At 42.2% G+C, this 27,285-nt stretch overlaps 1 protein-coding gene across 1 annotated transcript in view; it reads left to right on the top strand.

The window, feature by feature from the left end:
- The window catches only part of DMD (dystrophin), a 2,407,712-nt gene that overhangs the window by 2,239,934 nt on the left and 140,493 nt on the right, over window positions 1-27,285 (top strand). Inside the window, 1 exon segment of the mRNA XM_080651877.1 lies at window positions 11,900-11,961. Coding sequence (XP_080508003.1) covers window positions 11,900-11,961 — 62 coding nt within the window.

Below are 27,285 nucleotides of genomic sequence, written 5' to 3'. Positions count from 1 at the left end.
AGGGAAGCTGGACCCTCAGGGGTGGCAAAGTCCCTCAGGGCCAGCCCCAGGCAAGTGCCCAGGTGCACCCCACCCCCTGTCTTTTTCCTTTACCTTTCTGCTCCTCATTTGATGTTGGTAAAATCAGACTAACATTGAAACCAAAAGCAACCTAGAAGGGAAAAGGATGTGTTTGTGGAAGATTGGAGCAGCTTGGCCTCTGCCCTGTGCCCTTCCCACCCTCTACTAGAATGGCTCATCCAAACTCATGACCCAAAGCACTGACATTTCAGATTGATAGCTCCAATTCTGACATCTTCCCTCTGAACCCCAGAGTTAGATGTCCAACTGCCTCTTAGATCTTTTCACTTTTTTACATCACACTGCCACCTCAAACTCATCATCTCTCCCTGATCCTCTTCTGCTTAAACCTGCCCGCTCCTCCTGAAATTCCTAGCTTGGTCCAATCTTGGGAGTCACCCTAGAATAGTGATCCTCAACTTCAGCTGTGTATTAGAATAACTTGGTGAGGCTTAACAATCCCAGTGCTCAAGGCTAATTAATCAGAATCTCTAGGTGATGACACCAGGCATGTGAAGTTTTTAGTGCTCTCCAGGTGATTACAGTGGTGGCCAAGTTTGAGGATCATTTTTCCCTTAGTCTACCCTCTCTTACAACCTTACATCCAATCAGTCAAGACTCCTGTAGTTTTTACCTTATTTTATTATTTCTCCACTCTCTCTGCCATTGCCATCCTTCAGGTCCTCATCATATTGCAGTCACCTTGTATCTGGTCCCCTAATTCCAAACTCTTCAGATACAGCTCCACACCATTGCCTGAGTGCTTTTTAAAAAAGATAAATTGGACAGAGCCACATATGCTTAAATTTCTTCTTTAAAAAGCTCCCCCATCCCCTGCCCTAGCAGGTTTGGCTCAGTGGATAGAGCATCTGCCTGCGGACTTAGAGGTCCCAGGTTTGATTCTAGCCAAGGACACATGCCTCGGTTGTGGGCTCGATCCCCAGTGGGGGGTGTGCAGGAGGCAGCCAATCAATGATTCTCTCTCATCATTGATGTTTCTATCTCTCTATCCCTCTCCCTTCCTCTCTAAAATCAATAAAAATATATTAAAAATAAAGCTCTCCCAGCCCAGCTGGTGTGACCCAGTGGTTGAGCATTGACCTATGACCAGGAGGTCACAGCTTGATTCCTGGTCAGGGCACATGCCTGAGTTGCGGGCTTGATCCCCTGTAGGAGGCATGCAGAAGGCAGCTGATCAATGATTCTCTCTCATCATCTATGTTTCTATCTCTCTCTCCCTCTCTCTCTTCCTCTCTGAAATCAATAAAAAATTTTAAAAAAATGATAAAAGCTCCCCCATAGCTTTCATGATACAGGTCAAACTCTGGATCATCACTCTAAGTCCTTCTCTATTTGCTCACCTACCTTTCTAATATATATATATATATATATATATATATATATATATATATATATATATATATATATTGACATTCTCTCCCAAAGACCAAGCAGAGCATTGAAGCTCTAGAAAAGAAGCCACTTGTGGCCTCTTTACCTATACTCCTACTATTATCATCATTCATAATTATTGACTTGCCTTTATCCCCAACAGCCAGAAGCTCCTTTTGGGCCATAGAGAAGGCTTCTAGAAATATATGTCCAGTGAATGAGCCTAGTCTTATTTTCAGCTCCAACAGGTGCAATACCTTTCTCCTCCATCAGTGGTCCACACTCAGCATCCTGTTTAGTGCCTTCGAAGGTGGCTTTGACCGGGTGGTACCTGTTTGATCAGGGTCCTGGGAAAAACAGATGGTACATTCAAAAGTGGTGCTTGAAAATAGTATAATGAAAAAAGCTGTTTACAAAATCTGGTCAGGATCAGGGAAAGAACAAGGTCAGGGGGAGGGAATGGTTTAAGGAACCTGGAGAATGTTGTCGCTGTAGAAATGACTACTCAACAAGACTTGTGGCTGTGGGTAAAGGAACTCACCAGACTCAAGGCCAAAGAGAAGGAACTTAGAGAATAAATACCCCAATAGCTCTCTCCTCCTACTCTTTCATCTTCTGCTATAGGCCTTTCATCATTGCCTCCCATTGGCTGAAAGCAAAGGGAAGCCAAAAGGCAAGACAGCCTTATTGATGCCATCCACAGAGGTCCAACCTCCTGGGGCACAGAGTGAGTGCAGAAGGACAGAGAATAGAGCTGAAGTGGAGAATGGGGGAATTCCAGCACAGTCCCTTAGGTCAGAGAGGTCCTCATTTTTCTAAAGTACCTACAATGGTTAAGTGGTTCAAAGACTACAGTTTGGGATATAGAAAAAGGCATGGGGTTGCCTTCCTAGACTTTATCCCATCTCATTCCTTCCTTACCCCTATTTCTAGCAAAATGATTATCCTCTGCTCTCAGCCAGCAATGAGGTTGCTTATGAGCACACAAGAAAAATACAGCTCTTACCCCACAATAACAGAAGTCATGTCTCTCCATGGTAGCATGGCAGAGTGGCTAAGTGCATGGGTCTTGAAGCCAGACTACCCAGTTCCAACCCTAGTTGGTACCATTCTAGCCATGGTACTGGGGACAAGTGACTCATGGTAGGTTCTGAAGGCAGAATTTCAACTTAAATTTTTTTCTGGTGGCAGAGCCCTCATACTCCTTTCATGCCTGTGTTCACATCAAAACAGTAAAATCTATTATTAAGAAGAAAGGCTAGTATAAACAACCAATTAATGTATTATCATATATGGTATCAATATATAAATGAAGATATATAAATTATGTTCTCTTCTTTTTTAAAAAAAATATATAGTTTTAAATATATTTCAGAGAGGAAGGGAGAGGGAGAGAGAGATAGAAACATCAATGATGAGAGAGAATCATTGATTGGCTGCCTCCTGCATGCCCCCTATTGGGGATCGAGCCCACAACCCGGGCATGTGCCCCTGACCAGAATTGAACCCGGGACTGTTCAGTCTGTAGGCTGACACTCTATCCACTGAGCCAAACTAGCCAGGGCTATGTTCTCTTCTTAATGCCTTTTCTTAATAAGCAAAATTCATAATCTAACTGAAATTGATAACAGTCGCTGTGATGCCCATGTCATTTCTTAATAATACTTTTAGTATTTAATTTCTAAAATAACATCAAGATTCGGGAACAAGTCTTCAAGTGCCTATAACCCTAGACTAAAAAAGATCTTAACGATGTATTTTTGAGGATTGCCATCTGTCAAATTTAAGAAAAATATGAATAGTGATTTCTTATTTTCCATTCTTTTTTTTAACAAATTATTCCTAGTAGGTTGCTAATTGGACCCTGAGAAAACAGATGAGCTCTTATATTTTAGAGAAAGCTAAAGCTAAGCTCTTATATTGAGAGTTCCTGAATCTTGAGAAGTTAATTTTAAAGTGTAAGACAATCAAACAAAATAAAAAATAAAAAACAAGAAAGGAAGAGAATGCAATTCTGACTCACTACACAGGTTGCAAACCTTTATTTGATTGATTTCTAATATTTACAAATGCCCAGGCTGTGACATTTGTGTCTTTTCACTGAAATAAACATAAAAGTACTTAAGTGATTTGCCACATTGACAATTGATTACATCACTGAACAATTGCAAAGGCCACATCTTCCTCATCACAGAACGCTTGTCCTCTTCCAGTCAAAGAAAGGGGCAAACCTAGAATCTATACTTAGTCTTAGACCAAGGGACTACCTGATCCAAAGTGAATGGAATCCTAGTGTGTCCCCCCCCCCCCGCCCCCTCAAACTGGAATAGCAACCGCCTCCACAACTTACTGGCTCAAAATTGCTAAAAGACAACACTAACGAATGCCTCAGTCTACCAGGCAAAATGCCAGAAGAAGTGCTATATTTGCTTTAAAATAGCAATACCAATCATACCTACATGCACATGTCTTTAGTGATAACGTTTACATTTTTATTTGATTTGTCAGAGTAGGGAAGAAACTTGGCACTCCCTCTCCCTTTTGTTCATGTGCTTTATTTTTTGTCTCTTGTGCTGAGCTATCGCAGACAGTAAAAGATTGATGTCTAGGGTCCTTTCAGTTCTAACATTCTACGGGAAAAATCTTGAGCAAGAAAATAAAGGATATTCAAAAAGAAAAAGGAGAAGCATGTTTTGAACTCCAAACTGAGGTGGCATGAATCAGAGGAGAGAATGAAAAGGAAATGGTTGAAAGAAGATAAGAGAAGGCGGCCAACAAAATAAATGGGCAAAGAGGGACAATGAAACCACTAAGGGAGTTTATCTTCAGATACTCTTTGGACTCTAATTGAAGATATGTGGAGGTTGAGAAAAAATTCTTGTGGTAATGAAGGCTTTCTTCTCTTCGGAATATTTCCAAGTTTGAAATAATGTAGCATAGTTAATTTGGATCATCATATTGCAAACTCTAAGATTAGAATTATTGGAATGTTCTAGGCCCTGTAACTTTTCCAATCAAATCTTCCATTGGAAATGGTTTCCTTTTAGGTTTCTCTAAAAGACCAAACCGTGCCACACCACTGGTGGTGGTGGTTTATTTCAATTCTGTACCAGTGGTTCTCAAACTTAGTCGTGCTCCGTTTCTGATTCAGTAGGTCTGAGCTAGGGCCTGGGAGTTTTTGTTTCCAGGTTTTGCTAATACCTCAGTTCCCAGGACTACCACTTTAGAGAACCGCTGCTGTATCACATCCTATGTAATAAAAGCCTAATATGCAAATTGACCAAATGGTGGAACAACCAGTTGCTATGATGTGCACTGACCACCAGGGGGTAGACCAGGGGTGGGCAAACTTTTTGACTCGAGGGCCACAATGGGTTCTTAAACTGGACCGGAGGGCCGGAACAAAAGCATGGATGGAGTGTTTGTGTGAACTAATATAAATTCAAAGTAAAGGAGCGGAGGGGAGAGCAAGAGAACCCTCCGCTCTTTCGGCTCCACGGGCCAGATAGAACAGCCGAACGGGCCGGATCCAGCCCGCGGGCCATAGTTTGCCCACGGCTGGGGTAGACGCTCAACGCAGGAGCTGCCCCCAGCCCACAGGCCCCAGGCCAGCCAAGATGGGTGCCAGTGGGGCCCCCTATCCCCCATCACCCTGCAGGTCGCCCCACAGATTGGCCCTGATCACCAGCCAGGCCTAGGGACCCTACCCATGTATGGATTTCATGCATTGGGCCTCTAGTATACACATAAAAAAGCTTTTTAAGCAGCCCATTTAGCTCATGATGAGTGTAAACTAAATTTCAGGTCTTTACAGCCTCACTACTTTAGAAAAATTTTAATATATTTTTATTGATTTCAGAGAGGAAGGGAGAAGGAGAGATATAAACATCAATGATGAGAATCATTGATGGGCTGCCTCCTGCATGCCCTACACTGGGGATTGAGCCTGCAACCTGGGCATGTGTCCTGAGTGGAATCTAAAGTGACCTCCTGGTTCATAGGTCGATGCTCAACTACGGAGCCACACCTGCCCTGGCCAATCCCCCTACTTTAATCTTCAATTGGAGAGGAATTATGCTTGGGATTTTTCTCGTTCATTCTCTAAAAAGAAAATTGAGCCCCCATGCTTAATGACCTGCGGTAAGATCATTTGCACCTAGGTAATTTATTTAGACAACAAGTAGTCTTGCTGGAGGTTTTAAGGGGGTGCCAGCCGGGCGGCATGTGGCTTCCAGGTTCCTGGGACGACCTTAAATCGCCTCCTCTGCCTTTCTTTTTCTTTTCTCTTTTCTTTCCGATTGGAAATCCCCGAGTGCAGGGTCTACTGGAGTCCCGGTTCCCGGGTCTCCCGTTGGGGGCGGAGCCTGGCCCGGTCCCGCCCCGTCTACCCGCAGCGCCCCCTCCCCGCCCGCCTGGTCGCCGCCCGTCCGCCTGCCCGGCAGCCCGCGCCCGCTCCTCCGCAGTGCTTTCTGCTGCGAGCCTGGGCGGCGGCGGCGCTCGACTTTCCGGGAGCCGGCGGCTCTGGGAAGCTCACTCATCCGCTTGCCCTCCCCCGTCCGCGGAGCCCTTGCAGCCATGAGGGAACAGCTCAAGGGGTAAGTGCCTCGCGGCCCCTTCGGATCCCCGCAGTCCTTGCACTTGTGGCACGAACAAGGGGCGAGCCGAGGCGGCCGAAACTTGGGTAGGCGCGGCGGCAGGACCCCGGGCTCCGGGCGTCGGGGAACCTCCCCCGCGGGTCCCAGGCGGCGCCGCTGCAGGTGCGCCCCCGGGGCTTTCCCTGGTGCGGGGCGCACGGGGAGACCCCTTCCCGGGGCTTTGGGACAGGCTCAGAGAGAAAAAGCTGATTTCTCACCGTACCCAGAGGGGACAGTGCGTTCCCCACGCGGGGATTGGGGCCGCTGGAGCTTTTTGCTCCTTTCCAGGCTGTGTGGACGGGAGCCAGACAGGCTGTTCCCAAATCGTCCCCCGACCTCGCCGAAGGAAGGGGCGCGCGCGGCTCTACCTCCCATTGCACTGCAAGTGCCAAAAGGTCAACTTTCTGCCTGATTTCTTCCGAGGATTCCAACTGACGTTTCTCTCGCTGCAGTTCCTACTGTGTTCGTCTCATGCCTAGAGACTTACAGAAATCAGGAAAGAAAGAAAAAGCAATTTAAGGCTAAAAGTCAGGGATTTGACACCGAGGATCGAGGGTTTTTTTTAAATTTTATTTTTCTTTGCCCTCTGGGGTTGTGTGCAGTCATTTCTGAGTGTCCTTTTTCTCACATTTCTCCAGGTATCTTGAAGCAAAGTTTGGCATTCCCGACCCGATTGTAGCAATGAAAAGGGCAGGACCCTGTTTATCTCAGTTAAATTTGAAGTTAAGTTTGAAGCTTAAGTCAAAGAGGTTTAGTTGCCCGAGGGAGGCATATTATTAATTATAAAATGCTTTAACCTGAAATAATCAATCTGTTTAAGTGGCGAACCAGTGTTTAAGTGAAATCTACATTCTTCCGTGGCCAAAAAGCTCTTCCTGGTCTCGCTGCTTCTATATTCCTGCCACCTCTCCTTGTTACCCCTCATCACCCTTTCTCTTTTTGCTTAGATTTTTTTTTAACATTTCCTTGTCCCAAATCCCCTCTTCGGAGGATACAGTTGCTCTTGGAGAAGCTGGAAGAGCAAATGAAACATGATTTTATGAAAGGTCTCTGACCCTTGATCAGCATGGAATTGGTTTCAGTCATTGTTTGATCTTGGATTGGACACGACCCTGAAGTGAAATTGCTTTGGCCAAAGTTGAGGGTGGGTGGGAATTAAGCCCTAAAAAAGCAAATAGAACCAAGGACAAGTAACAGCTGGAACAGTCACCGTTGCAATCATCTTTGCCCTGGCTTGAGCCAAGCAGAATAACATGCTAAATACCCCAGGGTAAAGAAATGGGGACTAGAATAGGATTTCTGATGCTTTGATTGACACCCATCTCTCTAAACCTCCTTTCCACAGTAGCGAACTTTTACATATATTTTCCCATTCCCACCCTGCCAGTATTCCAGCAATGCAAGCCAAGTTCAACATTCAAATGGAAATGCCAAGGTTCCTCTAGAAAAAGAGTCAGATCCCCAGATTAAAGGGAAATGGTGTGTGTGTGTGTATCAATCAATGGCCTCCAGATTATATATAAAGCCAAACTCTAATCCTCTGCAAATCGCGAGAGAACGCTACCTTTTTATATTGCTGTATAGCGATTAGTTTCTTCCCTGAGAAGTAATGGAAAGCTATTTTTTTTTAAAAAAAAAGGCAACTGTTTGGAATATTTTTACTACCAAATAACAGTGGTGGCAGAAGAAATCTTATTTTAATTAGGCAACTGCCATTTCTGGCAAGAGCAATAGAAATTTGTTACTTTTTGTAAGTGTTTAATGTTTGTTTTTAAGAAACTGAAAAAGCAATTTCAATAAGTCTGGTTATTCCAGCACTGACAGCAGGAACAGCTCTGAGGCGGTTATAATAACCTTGCACACTACTTGAAACTGAAGAAGGTGAGACAAAATTTAAATTGTATGGTAGGAAATTAGGTCAGACCTGGGCTCAGTAGGGTAATGCTTTAATTTCTTATTGTTGACAAGTAGGTGTTGCTGGGGTCTTTTGTCACATCCAGTGATTTTGTATTTTAATTTGCACCAGGTTCCCACCACAGCCTCAAGGAAAAGGGAAAAGAGAGCTTATTGTAGTTTGTACACATTAAAATAATAGGGGACGTCAGAGTTTGAAGGCTGTTCAGAGAGGCATATCTGATGCCAGGCTTTGGAACCAGCAGGGCCAAAAACCATAACATTTTTTAAAGATTTAAAGTGTTTTAAGGATTATTTGTACAGCCGGTCTCTGTGTTAATGTACACATAGAATTTTGGATCTAATATGCTGAACATCACTGTTCTCGGGAAGACTGAACAAAGATGTACCCACTAATGTATGAACAGATTTCAGAATTTCCTTTCTGGTTGGGCATGATGTATGGGGAGTGCATTTCCAATATGAAAAGTGAAGAGCAGAAAAGAGACAGTTGCCAAAAATAGTACCACCCACCCTTCCACCGCCACCTCCCCAGCACAGCATATCTTTCTATAGTGTCTGTATATTTCAGGTAAACCTGTGCTGCTTCTCATGGAGTTACTGGGAATTCTCTAATGTTTGCAAAGATAGCCACAGAGTAATAAATAGAGCTGTAAAATCTATATTGCTCACAAACAAAAAATTGCTTTGTCCTGTAAGGTATAGTATGGATAGGAGTTACGCAGATCTGTATTTAGCAATTCATCCTGTTCGTATTCATCTTTCCTATCTATTTGGGGGGAGGGTTAAATAGTGTCTCACTAGGGCTTAGAATTCACCACAGATTGAAAATAGCCACATCCAGTGAAGTGAATATTTTGTTCATCGTATAGCTACCAAAAAATCTGGTCATTTTGGCTATGTTACCAATTGCTTTTAGCATTAAATGATTGAAAGATGGTTTTTTCTAGTTTTGAGGCTTAGTCACACCCCTTTATTTTCTTCCTTCCACTGTGCTCACTTCTTTTGCTTGACACTGGTTTGCAATTGAAGTGAAACTAAGACTGCAAAGGTGAAATATAAATCTGTTTTTCTCATTACTTTGTATTGCTTAAAAATAAAAGGTTTGTGTGTTGGAGGGGAAGAAGGTAAAAGAAGATTGGCTTTTGGATTTGTTTAAGGTCATTTATCTAGGTTATTCAAGTCCCCCAGAATCGCAGGTCCTTGGGAAAATGTGTACCTAGAAAGGAGTGGTACTTGGTAACACACAATCAGGGATAGAAGTCAGGCCTTAAAATTTCTTCCATATTCCAGTAAAGGAAATTTCAGTTTAGTGAAGGACTGTTGGGTTAAAAAATAATTTATAAATTTTTTTCCATAATTTAACCACTAGAATAAATTCCTTAAATAAAGCTAGAAATGTAAGCATATCCATAGTCGTGAGGGATTTTTTTGGAGGGAGGGAGCTGCGTAAAAGCCCTCATTCACTCTATGTGGGGTTCTCCTGTCACTTGTACACAAGTCTCCCTTTTCTGTTGGAAATGTATTTGGTACAAGGCCTTTCTTGCTCATGTCCCTCCGATTTGAAGTCCATTTCAGATGGTGTCTTTTCAGAGGGGTTCTCTCTGTCTGGTTAGGTTTATCAGATCAGACAGACATTTTTCTGCCCATCCATTGAAGATGCTATAGTCCTCCCACATGTCGTGGAGATGGGATGCTATTAGTACTCAGTGTGTGTAATAAGGGCCTGGACATGTGGGCACACGTGCTTTTTTCCCACGTCTCTGTTCCTCCTCCCTGGTGCTCACATATGCATGGCCTTTGGAAATGTAGGGTGGTCTCAATAGCAAATGTAGGGTGGTCTCAATAGCAAGTAACCTTCCCTTGCTGGGCACTTGTGGGTGGAATTGGTACGCAATCACTTTCCAAGCTAAAAAATACCCACGAACAAGCAACACTTTTTCCATGAAGCTGCAAGCTGCAGTCTCCTTGTGCTGTGAATATCAAGTACCAGTCCCACCACCCCTTGTCCAGATCCTGAACTGGCTTGGTCCTGGGCTTCTTAAACCCCCTAAGGCATGGACTGAAACTTCTGCTCATGCTCTTTTAAGACTTGGATGCCATTCTGGTACATTACCTTGACTGAGAAGCCCCTGGTCATACTCCTCAAATGCGAATTGTCTCTGTGAAAAGTAAAACAGAAATGAACATGTTTGGGAAAGACTGAAAAAGCCCTTACCCAGTGCACGTTATCTTGTAAATTTCTTTCCATAGCTTTCACTGTTCAGTCACTGAATGGGAAATATTAGAGGGATGGTGTTTGAAGTTGTACAGTTTGGGGGATATCCACGTGTTTTGTGACATGATTGTGTTTTATTTATCAAACCACAATACGTATTTCTCCGTTTTGTTTCTTTCTTAAAAACAGAGGTCAATCACATTGCATGTCGGTTTTGCTCATTCCAAAGGGTCATTAGGCTTGGCTGACTTACCTATGTTATAATCAACTGATAAAAGGTTTGCTTTTAGTGGGCACTAATTTGGGGGGCACATAATAACAAAATGACCACGTATTGAACACTAGAAGGTGCCAGACACTTATTTATATCAACTAATCCAGGTGAGCAGGCTTGCCTCAAATTTCCTGGCTAGTAGGGCACAGAGCCAGAATCCAAACCTAAGATTTAAAACCTATGCTGAGGTTGCTTGACATTGTTGCCTCCCCTTGAAATGTCCACATTTAAGCTGTTTTCTCTCTATCCCCACCCTTCCCCAAAGATTATGAATAGGCTCTGAGTACGAGTCCTGAAATATCATTCAAGGCTGCATTTTACTGTATCAAAGCTAGTCATGTAATCCCTGAAAACTGGAAATATGATGCTTTGGTGATTTATGTAGATGGGCCAAAGTAAGGAAAAGTATATGTAGTTATCTCTCCCAGATTTATTCATGTAATTGAAGGAGGAACACAAGGGTGTTTTGTTCTTTTTTTTGTGTGTGGCAGGAGCTGATAGCCAGCAACCACACTTAGCTAAACTTTAAGAAATGGAAGAGAGCTGTGAATGCTTCATTCAGTCCCAAGTAAATATAGGAAAATGTGTAGTGGTGTATAGCATACCAATTTAAAAAGACATTCTAAAAGTAATGGGAAGAGAGAAGGTATGACGTATTAATCAGGCAATGGATGTACGTTAAGCTGAAATGAAATACAGTTATCATGGATGGGTTATCTGGATATGGAGAATAAAGAGTAATAGAAAAACGTCAGGGGGCAGTTAGAGCAAATGAGAAGTGAGGCGGTTTATTTATTAAACTAATGTCCAGTATCTCTCTTTGACAAAGTTGAGTGATACTTGTTGGTGTCCTTTCTGAATGTTCCCCATTGGACAGGTGAAGAAATCCTGATTTTCGGTTATCGATTATATAACAAGGTCATTTTATCATAACGGAAGTGCAACTGACTTGTAGGTACACAAAAGAAACAAATTCTGGTTACCAAATATGTTCATATGACTTTTACCTTTTAAAAAATATATTTGTTTTGATTTCAGAGAGGAAGGGAGAGGGAGAGAGAGATAGAAACATCAGTGATGAAAGAGAATCATCGATGGACTGCCTCCTGCACACCCCCTACTGGGGACCGAGCCCACAACCCAGGCATGTGCCCTGACTCGGAATCGAACCGTGGCCTCTTGGTTCATAGGTTGAAACTGAACCACTGAGCCATGCTGGCCGGGCTGCTTTTACCTTTGAAAGCAAGGGTAGGGGCTTTTCTGCTTGGAAGATAAACATTCTCCACACGATGAAATTCCTTTGAAGTACAGATTCTTAATGATTCAAAAGCAAACCAGGCCTTCCCCCCTTCCTTTTCTCTACTACCCATTATAAATCCTAAAGTCTTTCTTTGCATTTTGTTTTAGCCACGAGACCCAAACAACATGCTGGGACCATCCCAAAATGACAGAGCTCTACCAGTCTTTAGGTAAGGACATTGGCCATGTTTCTCATAGTGGATTGTATGTGCAAGTCATTTGTTGTCTTTAACATTTCACTAGATTGTTTAAAGGGTGAAAATTACACCTTTCTACCCCACATTTCAGTTTTTCAGACGTTCCTTAAAAATAAGTTTTAGAATTTCACTGATTCCTGGAAATTTAATATACCCGAGTGGGCCAAAAGGTCTTCCAGTTTTCTTTGAGCCTAAAAAGATAGCAAAAATACCTGCAATTTATGGCATTTTTTTCCCTCCGCCAAGGAAGAAAACTGTTTGGAGTTGCTCTTATTGATTTCTTCCTTGCAAAACCAAGACATCGTTTTGCCAAACCACAAATGTTGTGCAAAGGGATTTTCTGCAGTCCTTCCAGTGCTTATAACTTCTAAGCCTGTCAGGTCATCATTGTGAACATTTAAATGACTTCTCTCCTATGGCTTCTTCTGTGTTTGTGTGAGAACCTGACAGTTCTTTTACTCCTCATAACTTGGAATTTATTTGAACAGATACACAGTCTCCAAATAAGGGGAAAACACCAATCTTTTTCATGATTGATGAAGGTCCACTCTATACCATTTAAGTTCCGTTTGGAATCATCTGAAACGAATTCTGTTACATTGTCACTAATTGCTGTTGTTGTTGTTTTAAAAATATATTTGTATTGATTTCAGAGAGGAAGGGAGAGGGAGAGAGAGATAGAAACATCAGCAATGAGAGAGAATCACATGGCTGCCTCCTGTGTGCCCTACACTGAGGATGGAGCCTGCAACCTGGGCACGTGCCCTGTTGGTGAATTGAACCGTGACCTCCTGGTTCATAGGTCAACCTTCAACCACTGAGCCACACTAGCCTGGCTGATTGTTGTTTTTCTTTTTTTAAAAAATATATTTTATTGATTTTTTACAGAGAGGAAGAGAGAGGGATAGAGAGTTAGAAACATTGATGGGAGAGAAACATCAATCAGCTAGCTGCCTCCTGCACACCCCCTACCGGGGATGTGCCCGCAACCAAGGTACATGCCCTTGACCGGAATCGAACCTGGGACCCTTCAGTCCGCAGGCCGATGCTTTATCCACTGAGCCAAACCGGTTAGGGCTGATTGTTGTTTTTAATAAAAAATAGTCATGTCTTCTCTACTACTAAAAAATTTTGTCTGCTTTTCTGTGAATGGATGTATTTACAGATAAAAATGCATGAGGTGAGCTTTTCTGTGAATGGATGTATTTACAGATAAAAATGCATGAGGTGAACTTACGTGACAAAGCCCATGGGAATCAGGATGCTTAAACAAATTGTGTAGACATAAATCTATGTTGGATATATGTGTGCATCTGTCTGCCTGTAGCAATTACTACCTTTCTCTCATAGGTTTCTATTGATTAATGAATTACAGCTATAGAGACTTAAGGAACGGAGTATTAGCCCCAAAAAATTGTTTTCCTAAACTTTTTCTACTTATAAATTACATAAGTTTATTCTAGAAAATCTGAAAAATACAAATAAAAAGCATGAAAAGAAGTCACATAATTCTAGCAAGACATATCTATTACATTTCAAGTAATATTTTGTTTTTATTTTCAGTGTAGCAGTATGTGTATGCGTGCACATACACACATACATACACACACACCTTTTAAAATTGTAATAAAATTTAGATCAGGTAACTTTTAAGTGCTGCGTTTTCAGCCCCTACAGAATGTTGCTGGCTTATAATGCTGCATTGGTTAGACCACAGGTGGTAAACTTGAATGCTTAGATTTTGGCAAATGAGAAAATGAAGAGTTCATCTGAAGTGGGCAGAGTCTGTGCTGGGGGAACTGGTAGTCCCAGCCCAGTGCTCTCAGGACTTCAGATTTTTCAAGAGAAACTAAAAATCTGTCAATAAAGAGCTAATTTAATCTTGTCCGTGGGCCTCATGATTATAACCTTTGGTTTACACAGACTCAGCCCACTCATCATTTTCACTCTAATTACAGTGATCTCTAGTGGTAATCTTTTAATTTACTTTCATTTTTAAATTATTATTATTATTGTAGAGTTAATACTGTTTCATAGCTTTTAGTTTAAAAATATACACAGGCTAACAAATGAAAAAGGAAAGAGAAAACATCTAGCCCCCTTTAGAATTAACTAAAGTTTAATAATCTAGTAGGTATCTTCAAAAATTTCTTTCCATACATACCTTTTTACAAAAGTTTGATCATTATGTTTTACTAGAGGCCCGCTGCATGAAATTCGTGCACGGGGGTGGGGTTGTCCCTCAGCCCAGCCTGCACCCTCTCCAATCTGGGACCCCTTGAGGGATGTCCGACTGCCCACAATCCAGGACTGCTGGCTCCCAACTGCTCGCCTGCCTGCCTTCCTGATTGCCCCTAACTGCTTCTGCCTGCCAGCCTGATCACCCCCTAACCACTCCCCTGCCAGCCTCATTGATGCCTAACTGCCCTCCCCTGCAGGCCTGGTCACCCCTAACTGCCTTCCCCTGCAGGCCTGGTCACCCCTAACTGCCCTCCCCTGCAGGCCTGGTCCCCCCAACTGCCCTCCCCTGCAGGCCTGGTCCCCCCAACTGCTCTCCCCTGCAGGCCTAGGTCCCCCCCCAACTGCCCTTCCCTGCAGGCTCAGTCACCCCCAACTTCCCTCCTCTGCCGGCCTGGTCACCCCTAACTGCCCTCCCCTGCAGGCTTGATCGCCCCCAACTGCCCTCCCTTGCAGGCCTGGTCCCTCCCAACTGCCCTCCCCTACTGGCCTGATCACCCACAACTGCCCTCTGCAAGCCTGGTCCCTCCCAACTGCCCTCCCCTGCTGGCCATCTTGTGGCAGCCATCTTTGACCACATGAGGGCAGCCATCTTGTGTGTTGGAGTGATGGTCAATTTGCATATTACTCTTTTATTAGATAGGATAGTTAGCTTTTTTTAAGGTATATTACCTAAAAGTAATGTACCATGGTCATATTTCCATTTTATTGCATTCTATTATCTACCATCTTGCTTTTAATTACTGTGTAATGAGAAATCACAAATATGGTTGATAAAAAAGCTAATTGTGAACTATCAATGAGCTGGTGTCTGTACCTTCAAAAGGAATTAAATACAATTTTATCATATTTCTAAAGCTTTCTCAGGACGCTGGATGTGATGGTAAACTCAAAGCTCACTGGTGTCCAGCATCATTTGTAACCTTGGCCAAATCACCTGCCTTTGGAACATAATGGAATTTTACAGTTGCAGGGAAATTTAGAGCTTATTTATTACCAACTTTTTCTTGGGTGAAATCAACTATATTGAGGTCATTTACACAAAATAAAATGTAGCCATCATATATACGTTGTTATTTCCAACCCCCTTTGAAATACTGTCTTTTGCTACCCTAATAACAAACATTTTGGAAATGAATTAGGTGTCAAATTTGTTTTTTAGCTTTCAGAACCAATATTCCAGTATTTTTGTTACAATCAAATGTTACTTTTCTCCAGTGGTTACTTAACCACATAACATGTCCATTTTTAAATTTTATTTAAAACAATTTTTTAAAATATATTTTATTGATTTTTTACAGAGAGGAAGAGAGAGGGATAGAGAATTAGAAACATCGATGAGAGAGAAACATCGATCAGCTGCCTCCTGCACACCCCCTACTGGGGATGTGCCTGCAACCAAGGTGCATGCCCTTGACCGGAATCAAACCTGGGACCTTTCAGTCCACAGGCCGACGCTCTATTCACTGAGCCAAACCGGTTAGGGCTAAAAAAAATTTTTAAAGTATATTATTTTTATTGATTTCAGAGAGGAAGGGAGGAGAGAGAGATAGAAACATCAATGATGAAAATCATTGATGGGCTGCCTTCTGAACGCCCCACACTGGGGCACGAGCCCGCAACCTGGGCATGTGCCCTGACTGGGAATTGAACTGTGACCTCCTGGTTCATTGGTCAATGCTCAACCACTGGGCCACACCGGCTGGGCACATGTCCATTTATTGAGAGTCTACTGTGTGTGCTACACGTGTAATATGTCAGCAGCCATCATGCATGGTGGATGATATCCACTGCCATATTGCACAGGGCAGTGAAGTCAGGTGCAGAGAAAGCATTTATCAGGACTACACAGCTGTAGGGGGCTACACTGGTATTTGTCTTGGGGCTTCTGTTATTTTCACTTGTCTTATTGAGTTTATTAACTTAGTAAAGTATGTCCATGTAGTTGCTGTGTGTGCACCTGCTACAAATATGTACAGATTGACAGCTTTACCTATGGATAGACAGTTACTTAAATGGTATTTTTGGAACAAACCATTGCTTTTCTAGCAATAGTATGGTGGGTTCCTAGACAGTAGGCACGCTTCCTTTCGCTGTTGCCAGTTGCACGTGGAATGATTGATTTAGTTTGTCATGTGTGTACATCCTTAAGATAACCTACAAGATTAAGTACCATCACTGCCCTTCTCACCCCTAAAATATAGTGTTTCAAAGTTAAAATATAAGCAGAACATCTGGAAAAGTAAACTTTAATTTCTATTTTATTTTATTATTTTATTTTTTGTTAATCCTCACCCGAGGATATTTTTCCATTGATTTTTAGGGATAGTGGAAGAGAGAGGGAAAGACAGAAACATCTATGTGAGAGAAACACATTGATTGGTTGCCTCCTGCACAAGCCCAGACCAGGGCCTGGGCCCGGGCCCGGGCCCGGGAGGAGCCTGCAACCAAGGAATGTGCCCTTGACCATAATTGTATACGGGACCCTTTGGCCTGCAGGCTGATGCTCTATCCACTGAGCCAAACCGGCTAGGGTTTCTTTTTTTTTTTCTTTTTTTTTTTTTTAATATATTTTATTGATTTTTTACAGAGAGGAAGGGAGAGGGATAGAGAGTTAGAAACATCAATGAGAGAGAAACATCGATCAGCTGCCTCCTGCATACCCCCTACTGGGGATGTGCCCGCAACCAAGGTACATGCCCTTGACCGGAATCGAACCTGGGACCTTTCAGTCTGCAGGCCGATGCTCTGTCCACTGAGCCACACCGGTTAGGGCTAGGGTTTCTTTTTTATTTTATATATTGGCTTATATTTTTCCTCAAGAGGTATCTCTTTAGATCTAAGTTGCTATTCTGAGGATGAAATGATTGGAAGCCTTCAATTGCACTCAATTCATGAAAGGTATTATGGCATCAAAACTGGTGTTGTGTGGTGTGTTAAATGTTTTAGCCATACTTTAGTAGGTCCCTCTCCTAATAAAACCCCAGCCTATCTGTGGAAACATGTTGAAAATATCAAGATGTGGCCTTTCCCCATCATACGTCTCCCCCCCACTTCAGACATACCTTTACTGTGGACGCTGCAGTAGCTCACAATATGCATGAAATGTTACACATTCCTAAATATGCCCACTTCTGAGGAGGTTTTCATAGTCTAATTTGGCAAAATCTCCAACCAGCCTTTTCAACACACTTTGTTACCTGCCTTTCTCCCAATAGCATTCAAGTGTTCCCCCCTACCCAGGGTCTGAACTGCACAGTGGTATAAGCCAAGAACATTTTGTAAGGACTGAAAAAGTAGCACTTGAGCATTAACTGTTGGAAGGCTGCACTATTTCTTGAAATGTTAATATTGGAGAGCTCTAGTTAATAGCATTCCAGCTGATTTTCTTTTTCATTCTTCTTTCCCCAATTTTCTACAGTGAATTTATATTATCTACAATTACATATTTAGCAAAAAAGTTTCATCATCAGAACTCCCTACCCCATTCCTCAGTGTCCCTATGGTTGTAATTCATTAACCAATGAGCACCTATGGCAGAAAAGCTACCATAGCCACACTCACACTCACACACACACTCACACACAAGCACTTCCACACACATATATAGAATTTATGTTTAAATACCCTGATTCCCATAGACTTTCTCGGGTAAATTTAAACACAAAGAGATCTTCTCAAGGGTTGTTACTCTCTAAATATGTCCATTCACAAAAAAGCAGACTTAAAAATGTTTAGTGGTAGAGAAGACATGGCTAACTTTTTTAAATTAAAAAAATGTATGTTCTTGCCTCCTTTGTCAAATATTAATTGAGCATAGTGGTTTGGGGGAGGCAGTGGGGGATAAGGACATATATGTAAGTAGAGGCCCGGTGCACGAAATTCGTGCACGGGGGTGTGTGTCCCTCAGCCCAGCCTGCACCCTCTCCAATCTGGGACCCCTCGAGGGATGTCTGACTGCCCGTTTAGGCCTGAACGGGCAGTCGGACATCCCTCTCACAATCCAGGACTGCTGGCTCCCAACTGCTCACCTGCCTGCCTTCCTGATTGCCCCTAACCGCTTCTGCCTGCCAGCCTGATCACCCCCTAACCACTCCCCTGCCAGCCTGATTGCCCCTAACTGCCCACCCCTGCCAGCCTGTTTGCCCCGAACTGCACTCCTCTGCAGGCCTGGTCACCCCCAACTGCCCTCCCCTGCAGGCCTGGTCACCCCCAATTGCCCTCCCTTGCAAGCCTGGTCCCTCCCAACTGCCCTTCCCTTGCTGGCCATCTTGTGGTGGCCATCTTGTGTCCACAAGGGGGCAGGATCTTTGACCACATGGGGGCAGCCATCTTGTGTGTTGGAGTGATGGTCAATCTGCATATTACTCTTTTATTAGATAGGATAGAGGCCTGGTGCATGGGTGGGGTCCAGCTGGTTTGCCCTGAAGGGTGTCCCGGATCAGGGTGGGGGTTCCCTTGGGGTGTGGGGCGGCCTGGGCGAGGGGCCTGTGGTGGTTTGCAGGCCGGCCACGCCCCCTGGCGACCCAAGTGGAGGCCCTGGTATCTGGGGTTTATTTATCTTCTACAATTGAAACTTTGTAGCCTGGAGCAGAGCCAAGCCTTCTGCTTGCTCTGTGGTGGCAGCCATTTCTATTGGGATTTATGTATCTTCTATAATTGAAACTTTGTAGCCTTAAGCGAGGCCTGGGTCGGCCAGGGTGTGCGGAAAGCTTGGCTTCCTCCATTGCCGGGGGCAACCCTAGCCTCGTGCTCTTTCCAGCTCCGTGGCTGCCGCCATTGCTGTTTGGGTTTATGTATCTTCTATCATTGAAACTTTGTAGCCTTGAGTGGAGGCCTAGTCCGGCAAGGGCAGGCGGAAAACTTGGCTTCCTCCATCGCCGGGGAAACCCAAGCCTCCCTCCTGCTCTCTGTGGCCATAGCCAACTTGGTTGGGTTTATTTGCATATTCGTTCCTGATTGGCTGATGGGCGTGGCTGGTGGGTGTAGCGGAGTGGTGGTTAATTTGCATAGTACTCTTTTATTAGATAGGATACCTTAATCAATAATAAATGTAAAAGAATTCATTTCAGATACTTCTCAAGGGATCTAAAATGCTGTTATTTCAGTGAGTTTTTATCAAATGTTGAAAATTATTTGTTTTTCCCTTACTTTTAGGCAGTGTCTCCATTCAAAAAATTCCAAGTTCTGAGGTGGAAATCTTTACCAGGCTCCCACACATACACACAACAAAGCATAGTAAAGAAATAATTTCAATATTTCCAATAACGACCTGACAGTCATTTACGAGTTTGAACATTGGAAGGTCTCCAGAAAATTTTTTACGCAACATTAACAGTTTGGCAGAAGAATTGTCTTGTTTTCATAAGAAAGAAATCAATAAGAATAACTGGAAAAGTTTTCCTTCAACATTTTTCTCTGACTACTCCTATTGCAGTTGGGGTGAATGATATATAATAAACAAAGCTTCCCGTATCGATTTTAATGTGGGCCTTAGTATCCTTATCTTTAAAATGAGGGTATTAGACAAAAGTGTCTTAAGAATTTTGTTTGTTTTTCCTTATTTTGGGTTGAGGTGGGGCAGGTTGCTTCCAAAACTTGCTTTGATCATAATTTTTCAAGAAGTATCTTTGGCTGATTCTGCAGACAAATGGGTTTCTAAAAGTTTAATCATTCCTATTTTTAAAAATGCGCATTCCGGGAAAACAAAGAACAGAGAGAAGGTTCTGCCACCCCTCCCTATCTTATAGGCAGAGTTAGAAAAGCTGTTATTGGGTAGGGAGACTCTGGAACTGTTTCCCACAAGCCCACTCGGCCATGAATATGTGGTTGAGAAGGCATGTTCTTCATCGTTTTTCTGAACTAATAATGGGCTCAATTCATGAGGTGAATTTCAGGTTTCTTTTAGCATCTTTGCAAATGGAATGGAAATATCATCGTTTCAATAGGTTATCTAGGTGATTTAAAATGTAAAGCTCTTGCCCTAGCTGGTTTGGCTCAAAGGATAGAGTGTGGACTGAAGGGTCCTGGGTTCGATTACGGTCAAGGGCACATGCCTGGGTTGCAAGCTCGAACTCCAGTAGGAAGTGTGCAGGAGGTAGCCGATCAATGATTCTCTCTCATCATTGATGTTTCTATCTCTCTATCCCTCTCCCTTCCTCTCTGAAATCAGTAAAAATATTTTTTAAAAAATAATAAAAATTAAAGCTCTTTAAGGCCCCCAAAGGCATTTACAAATCAGTAAATGTTAGTAACATGCTCTGGAATTTATTTTTGAAATACTTACATAGTATTGATTTATGTGAAGTGCCATTATATGATTAAAAGCCTGTCATTTTCTCACAATTTATGTTTAGGTTCTTAAGTGCATCACTGAAATTTTAAGTCAACATTTTTTTTCCAACACCATTTATCCCCCCTATACCCTTTTCTACCAAGTCAACATTTTTTTTAAAAGTCTCCCCACACACATAAAATATGCATGTGCTGCTTAAAAAATACTTAAAGTATTTCTTTGTCTTATTGAGGGTATATTAATTCTAAATACTATAAAATCTTTATGTAATGCCCTCCATGACTCCTTTCTGAACTACAATATGAGGTGTTTACATTAGTGATACCAGCAATACAGCCCAGGAATAGCAGTTTGGAAAGGAGAAACATAGGTAAAAATAGGATAACGTGAAGAGAGAATCATTAAGCTTCAGAAGGTTAACTGACTCTATTTTAAATCATTAACTAAAATCTAGATGTACTTTATGAACTGACATTACTTAACTCAATTTCCATTTCCTTCCTCAAAAGCCCCTTTAACCCTCAGTTTTTTTCTCTAGTGGTATTGGTTCTCCTGTAGTTCTGGCATTCTTTAGAAGGATCTAGCCACACTTACCTGTTGTCCAAATTTTTAAAAAATATGTTTTTACTGATTTTAGAGAGAGGAAGGGAGAGAAACATCTGATGGACCGCCTCCTGCATGCCCTCTACGGGGGATCCAGCCCGAAACTCAGGCATGTGCCCTGACCGGGAATCATTCCGGTTACCTCTCAGTGCCCAGGACTATGATCAAGCAACTGAGCCACACTGTCCAGGGCTACCCAAGTTTAGGAACTCACTATTCATGATGTTCACTTGAATGATGCAAAAGCTCTAAATTTTCAAAAATGGGCTTAAGAATGTTTTAGAAATTCTCAGGGGAAGTGGTCTTTAAAACCCCTGTGATTTAAATAAAGGCAGTCCATCATCACGTGGCCCTGAACCTCATGTGTGTTGCCTGAGAAGAGCTTCAGATGTTCAAATGAGGGTTTAGTTTTTAGGGTCTGCTGAATTTGAAACTGGTGTGATTCTTCAGCAGTCTTAGTTAAGAGGACTAGTTAAGTTCCAGTTAAAGTCAAGAAGCTAAGAGCTTCTTCAAGGTGCATGAATATCATTATTAATAAACTAGAGGCCCAATGCATGAAATTCGTGCAAGGGGCTTGGCCCTCTCAGCCGCAGCGGCTTGCCTTGGCCCTCGCAGCCCCGGCTTCGTCTGGAAGGTCGTCGGGAAGGTCGTTAGTCTGTCTGGTCTAATTAGCATATTACGCTTTTATTATTATAGATAACTGCAACTGTCAAGATTGAGTTAGAAACACCAGTGGAGAAGTCATGTGCCTCTGTCCTCAGTTTGCCAAGAGGAATGAGAATAAGAGAGCTTATTCTCCCTCTCTTTTGATAGCTTTCTACATTCCATTAAGTATTCCCTCCTGAGGATGCTCTATGATTAGGAATTGCAGGATTCGGAATGATGATGAATTCCTTTTGCATCAGGAGCTGGTCCTATTGCTTTTTTCAGCATATTTTGTAAACTAAACTGTTCTCAACTAAGCTACTCAACATTTAGCACATTCCTTGTCTCTTGTTCTAGTTCCTTACATATTGCTAAGTATTAAAACCTTTGCCTTTCAATTTTTCACTAGCATAATGCCTTGATCTGGAAACAATATCTAAATTCAGATCCCATTTTGGGCGTGACCTTGAGCTAGTCCTTTGCTTTCTCTTGGTCTTCAATCCCTAATGTCTGGTTTTAATTTAACTTATGGCTGGATGAGGGCATGGTTTTATGAATGCTATGCCCAACTCTCCAGTTTTTGTCTGTCACCACCAGCCTGGAAGATACGAATACTAGGACCTTCACATTTATAATTCCACTTTCTTTTGTGTAACCATTTACAGTATACAAAGAATTTGTAGGAATAGCCACATTTCTTCTTTATACAGCTGTAAAATTAGGTATATAGCTGGCATATGACCTACATTTTCTATCAATTTCAGTTTCAGATCTTCTGGCCTGCCATCCCTTTGAGTAGACTTCCTGTTTCTGATTTGGAAAATAATGCTTTCATATCAGTGGGTGGGGCAACTGTTTTTTTTTCCTTCTATTTGGACTTGAGCAGGCTGAAGTTGAAGACTTGCTTTGACCAATTCATACTGACATATGGGTAGAAGATAAGGCACCAAGTCCACAGCACATGTTTTATGGTTGCTAGTTCACTATTCTCAAAGGAATATCCATTACTTGTAGCATGATTTATAAAACTGCTTTATCAGCGTAATTAAGCTATAGAATCTCAAATGACATTCTTTATTCCCTAGCTGACAAAGTTAGCAGAGGAGACTTACTCAGATTTGCAAAATAGAGGACATAAGACATTAAGGCTGTTATAAATGTTCTTCCTTTACTTCTATCCTGCTTATAAAAGAAAAAAGAAAAATAATCTGTTCTTTTAACTTGAGTTAGGATCAATTGATTTTCCCAATTTGTAAAATAGAAATGTAATCTTCAAATGAAAATTTATGGCATTTTACTGGAATATTCTTTAATAATATTTTTTATTGTTTAAATAACGAGATTTAAAGCTTCTAACTGAAGAGCATAAATAAATAGATATTTCTGAATTGCATCTTCCAAACTTTATTTCAGAAGGAAACTCAGAAGGATTCTCTCTCAGACTTGGATTGGTGTACAATTTAAGAGCTGCCTAATTGTAGTTTACTTGCTCTAAATAAGAGAAGCAGTAGGGTTACACCTGCAGCTATGAAAAAAGTGCTCAATGGGTACAATTTTATGTTGGTGGGTCTGCAGAAGACAAATTTTGCACACAAAGTAAAGGCATCTAAAAATGAAGCTGCTCTTATTCAGACATTTCCAGTATTTTCTTTTTTAAGCACACAAGTCTTGATTACCTTTGTATACCTCTTGGGAGCTGCAGTTTTGCTGAAAAGAGAGCCAGAACAGTCAGAACACTCACACAAAATAGATAGTGAGTTTTTTAAAAAATTTCTTTATTGATTAAGGTATCACATATTTGTCCTCATCCCCCCATTCCCATCCCAAACCCCTCCCCACGCATGCCCCCACCCCCCTGTTGTCCGTGACCACTGGTTAGGCTTATATGCATGCACACAAGTCCTTTGGTTGATCTCTCCTCCTTACCCCAACCCTCTCCTACCTTCCCTCTGAGATTTGACAGTCTGATCGATGCTTCCCTGTCTCTGGGTCTGTTTTATTCATCAGTTTATGTTGTTCATTATTTCCCCTAGATGAGTGAGATCATGTGATACTAGAAATACACTTATAAGAACCGAAAATGAGACAAGCAATAATGGTTATGCTGAGAGGCAAATGAGTCAGTCTGTAGTGAGTTTCTTTCTGGGCCAACAGTTCTTTTGAGTTCCAATTTCAATGTCAAACAGATCCTTATGTGTACATGTCAGCAATGATATTTCAGTTCTGGATGGTGGGCACATGGTGGCAACGCAGGTCCGACCCTCTCTGGTTTGGTGCTAGGCAACCTGCAGCGATGCACAGCTACAGACTGCTAGTGTGGCAAGGCGTCGTCAGCGTCTTCCATCTCTGGACTGTTTCTCTTCTGTCTTCATGGCTGGAGCAGTCCTGTCAATTCCTCTCTGTTGCAGGAATCCACATGGTCTTGGAGTTGTTTTCTGAAAATATACAAACATATTCTCGACCAAAAGTTAATAAAGGAATCTTTTCTATAAATTTGACTTGGGATCCTTTTTCATTTTTTGTCCAAACGATTTTCCTTTGGCTTGTTTTGACACCATGTGTGATATTCTTCTATTATCCCCCCTTTTTTGATTTAAATATTAGGAGGCTTTTGGAAATTTTATAATGTAGTCTTGATAGCTTTTAAATTTTAATTTTTTTGCACTAAAATATGACTGCTTTAGGTTCATTACATGTTATGCAATTTTACCGTGAGATGAACTACCAATAAAAATGTTAGTTACCACTTTAGGAACAGCTTTTTGTCCAGTACCATTAATTTTTCTAGAATATTCGCTTATTTCAATTAGCCAATTTAAATTAGTCTGAGAACTTGACTACTATTTTACTGTCAAATTTAATACTCTAACAACAATCTTATTTTACCCTGTAAATATTAGTGGGAAGGATTATTTGCCTTCTTGAGTAGGCCCTGAGCATTCCTGGTGCTAAGCTGGATTTAGATATCAAAAACCCCCTTCCCCACCCCATGGGTACAAGACAACTCAAACAAGTCCTGTTGCAGTGTAAGGGCAGCTGCTGTCATCCAAGTCTCTGTCTGTCATCTGGGTCCCGATTTGAGCTGGGCATGGGAAGCAAAGCAGCCATGGGGCAGGAGACCTCCCTCGGAAGGGGTGAGGTTTCAGGCCCCTGCAAGGTTGGGGGGGTGAGGGTCTGTGCCCCACCTCTGTTGACCCCCAAGTTCTCTCCTGATGGCCCCTCTGTGACTGTGCCTGTCTTAGGTTGTTCCTTCCCTGAGGAATCTTACCCGTCTCTGGCTAACCAGTCATCCTCCGGGGCCAAGCAGGGTGATGTGAGGTTCAGTTCTGTCTCCTTGGTAGCCTATGCCCCCATGGCCTCCACGCCCAGCAGCTGCCTTGGGATCCCCTCGCCTGCTGGCGGGGCCCTGGCACTGATCACATATCTTGGGGAACCCAGGTTTCTTTTCTGGGGGTGAGTTTTTTATTTTATTATTTTTTAAAAAATATTTTTATTGATTTCAGAGAGGAAGGGAGAGGAAGAGAGAAACATCAATGATGAGAATCGTTGATAGGCTGCCTCCTGCACGCCCTCTACTGGGGATCGAGCCTGCAACCCGGGCATGTGCCCTTGACCGGAATCGAAGCCAGGACCCTTAGTTCACAGGCCGATGCTCTCTCCACTGAAACAAACTGGCTAGGGTGATAGTGAGTTTTTAAAGTTCGCATCCTGTACAATAGTAATAAAATGACCTAAAAATAATCTGAAAGTCTTTCTTATGACATAGTGGATGAATCATTAGCTTATTTCTGAATTGGTGATATTCTGTGGGAATGTTTCAGAATTTGCCATTTCACAAAATCTTGATCCCTTGCATAACTCCAGGGAAGTCCTTGGACCCTTCATAAATTGAAGCTTTTATAACTGGGGCATATGTTACACCTGTGTGTGTGTGTGTGTGTGTGTGTATGCATGCATACACACATATTTACACATGTATTTTTAATGAAGCATTTATTTTGGTGGGAAAGTTTTTCATTTTATATTTTGCATTTTAGTTTATTTAAAGAGGCTGTCAGCCTGGCCCGAGTGGTTTAGTGGTTGAGTGTCGACCTATGAACCAGGATGTCTTGGTTCGATTCCTGGTCAGGGCACATGCCCGGATTTTGGGCTTGATCCCCAGTGTGGGGCGTGCAGGAGGCAGCCAATCAATGATTCTCTCTCATACGTGGTTTCTCTCAATTTCAGAGTGAGCTTCTTGGCAGGTCTTTTTTGATTTTTAACATACAGTATGTCACAGACTTTTAGGTGGTCCTACTGAAACTGACTAGTATGTACTCACACCGCATTGAACTCGCTGCACAAGTTCAGCAAGGCTCGATCTGGTCTGTACTTTGTTCTGTGATATGAACCCAGTGATCATGCATTTGGATGTCATGGCAATGTCGAATTGCTACAGAAGTTGCTTAACACACTCTCAGTTTCTGTCCTTGCGAAGGACCATAATTTGAATAGCACTGTTCGAGAGTACTTAATTTTTTAAAGTGTAAATGTCAACTCAAATCAAGTGACCTTGGTGGGGAGAGGATAATTAATTGACACCAAACAGGAACACCTAAAAATGTTATTTATGGAATTTTATATTTTGCCAAGGGAGACAAGCCCAGACAAAGGAGGGATCTATCTTCTTTTTAATTTCACAGCCATTCTTAGCCATTATATTGGAGGTCAAGGTACTCAAATCTCACTCCATTTTAGGAAAGGGCCTGGGATGAAGTGAATGCCTTTCCCACCCATATAATTAAATATAATGTATAGAATGTGATATTTTTCAAATACTAGTTTCTTTTTATCCAGCATATAAAATGAGGTAAGTATCCCCTTTACATTATGTGTTGAATTCAATGGGAAACTGAATGATTTTACTGTGACTTTACTATTGTCACTGTATGAGTTTAGGTTGGGCGGTAATGTGATGTAGCAGCAAAATAGTTTATTGACCTTGAGACTGGCAAGATGTGAACTTGAGTTCTGGCTCTGCTACCAGTTCTCTGTGGCCAAAGACAAAGGCACTAACAATTTTGAACCCCAATTTACTGATTTGTTTCGTACTTATGATACTGCTTCCTTGGGAAGCATTGTGGAGATTAGAGGTAATATATGTAAAATGACAAAATGTCTGACATAGTAACTTCTCAAGGAATCAAAATTGCTATTGATGATTGCAGTGATGCACTATTATTATTAGTGATATTATCATATCTCATGTTCATCCTTATCCAAAACCTGTTGGGTTTCTAATTTCAGATACCAAGAGTTAAGATAGTGAGGGAAACCCAATGTAGATCTTCAAGTCTGACACTCGAGGGGCCACTTAATTTTTCTAAAGTAGTTTAACTCTTAACCAAAGTACCAAGGTTCATGCCTGATTGGCGTGGCTCAGTGTTTGAGTGTCGACCTATGAACCAGGAGATCATGGTTTGATTCCGAGTCAGGGCATGTGCCGGGTTGTAGGCTCAATCCCCAGTGTGGGGCAT

This window comes from Plecotus auritus (assembly GCF_963455305.1).
Source record: "Plecotus auritus genome assembly, chromosome: X".
NCBI lineage: Eukaryota > Metazoa > Chordata > Mammalia > Chiroptera > Vespertilionidae > Plecotus > Plecotus auritus.
This window is presented reverse-complemented; position numbering and strand designations above follow the sequence as displayed.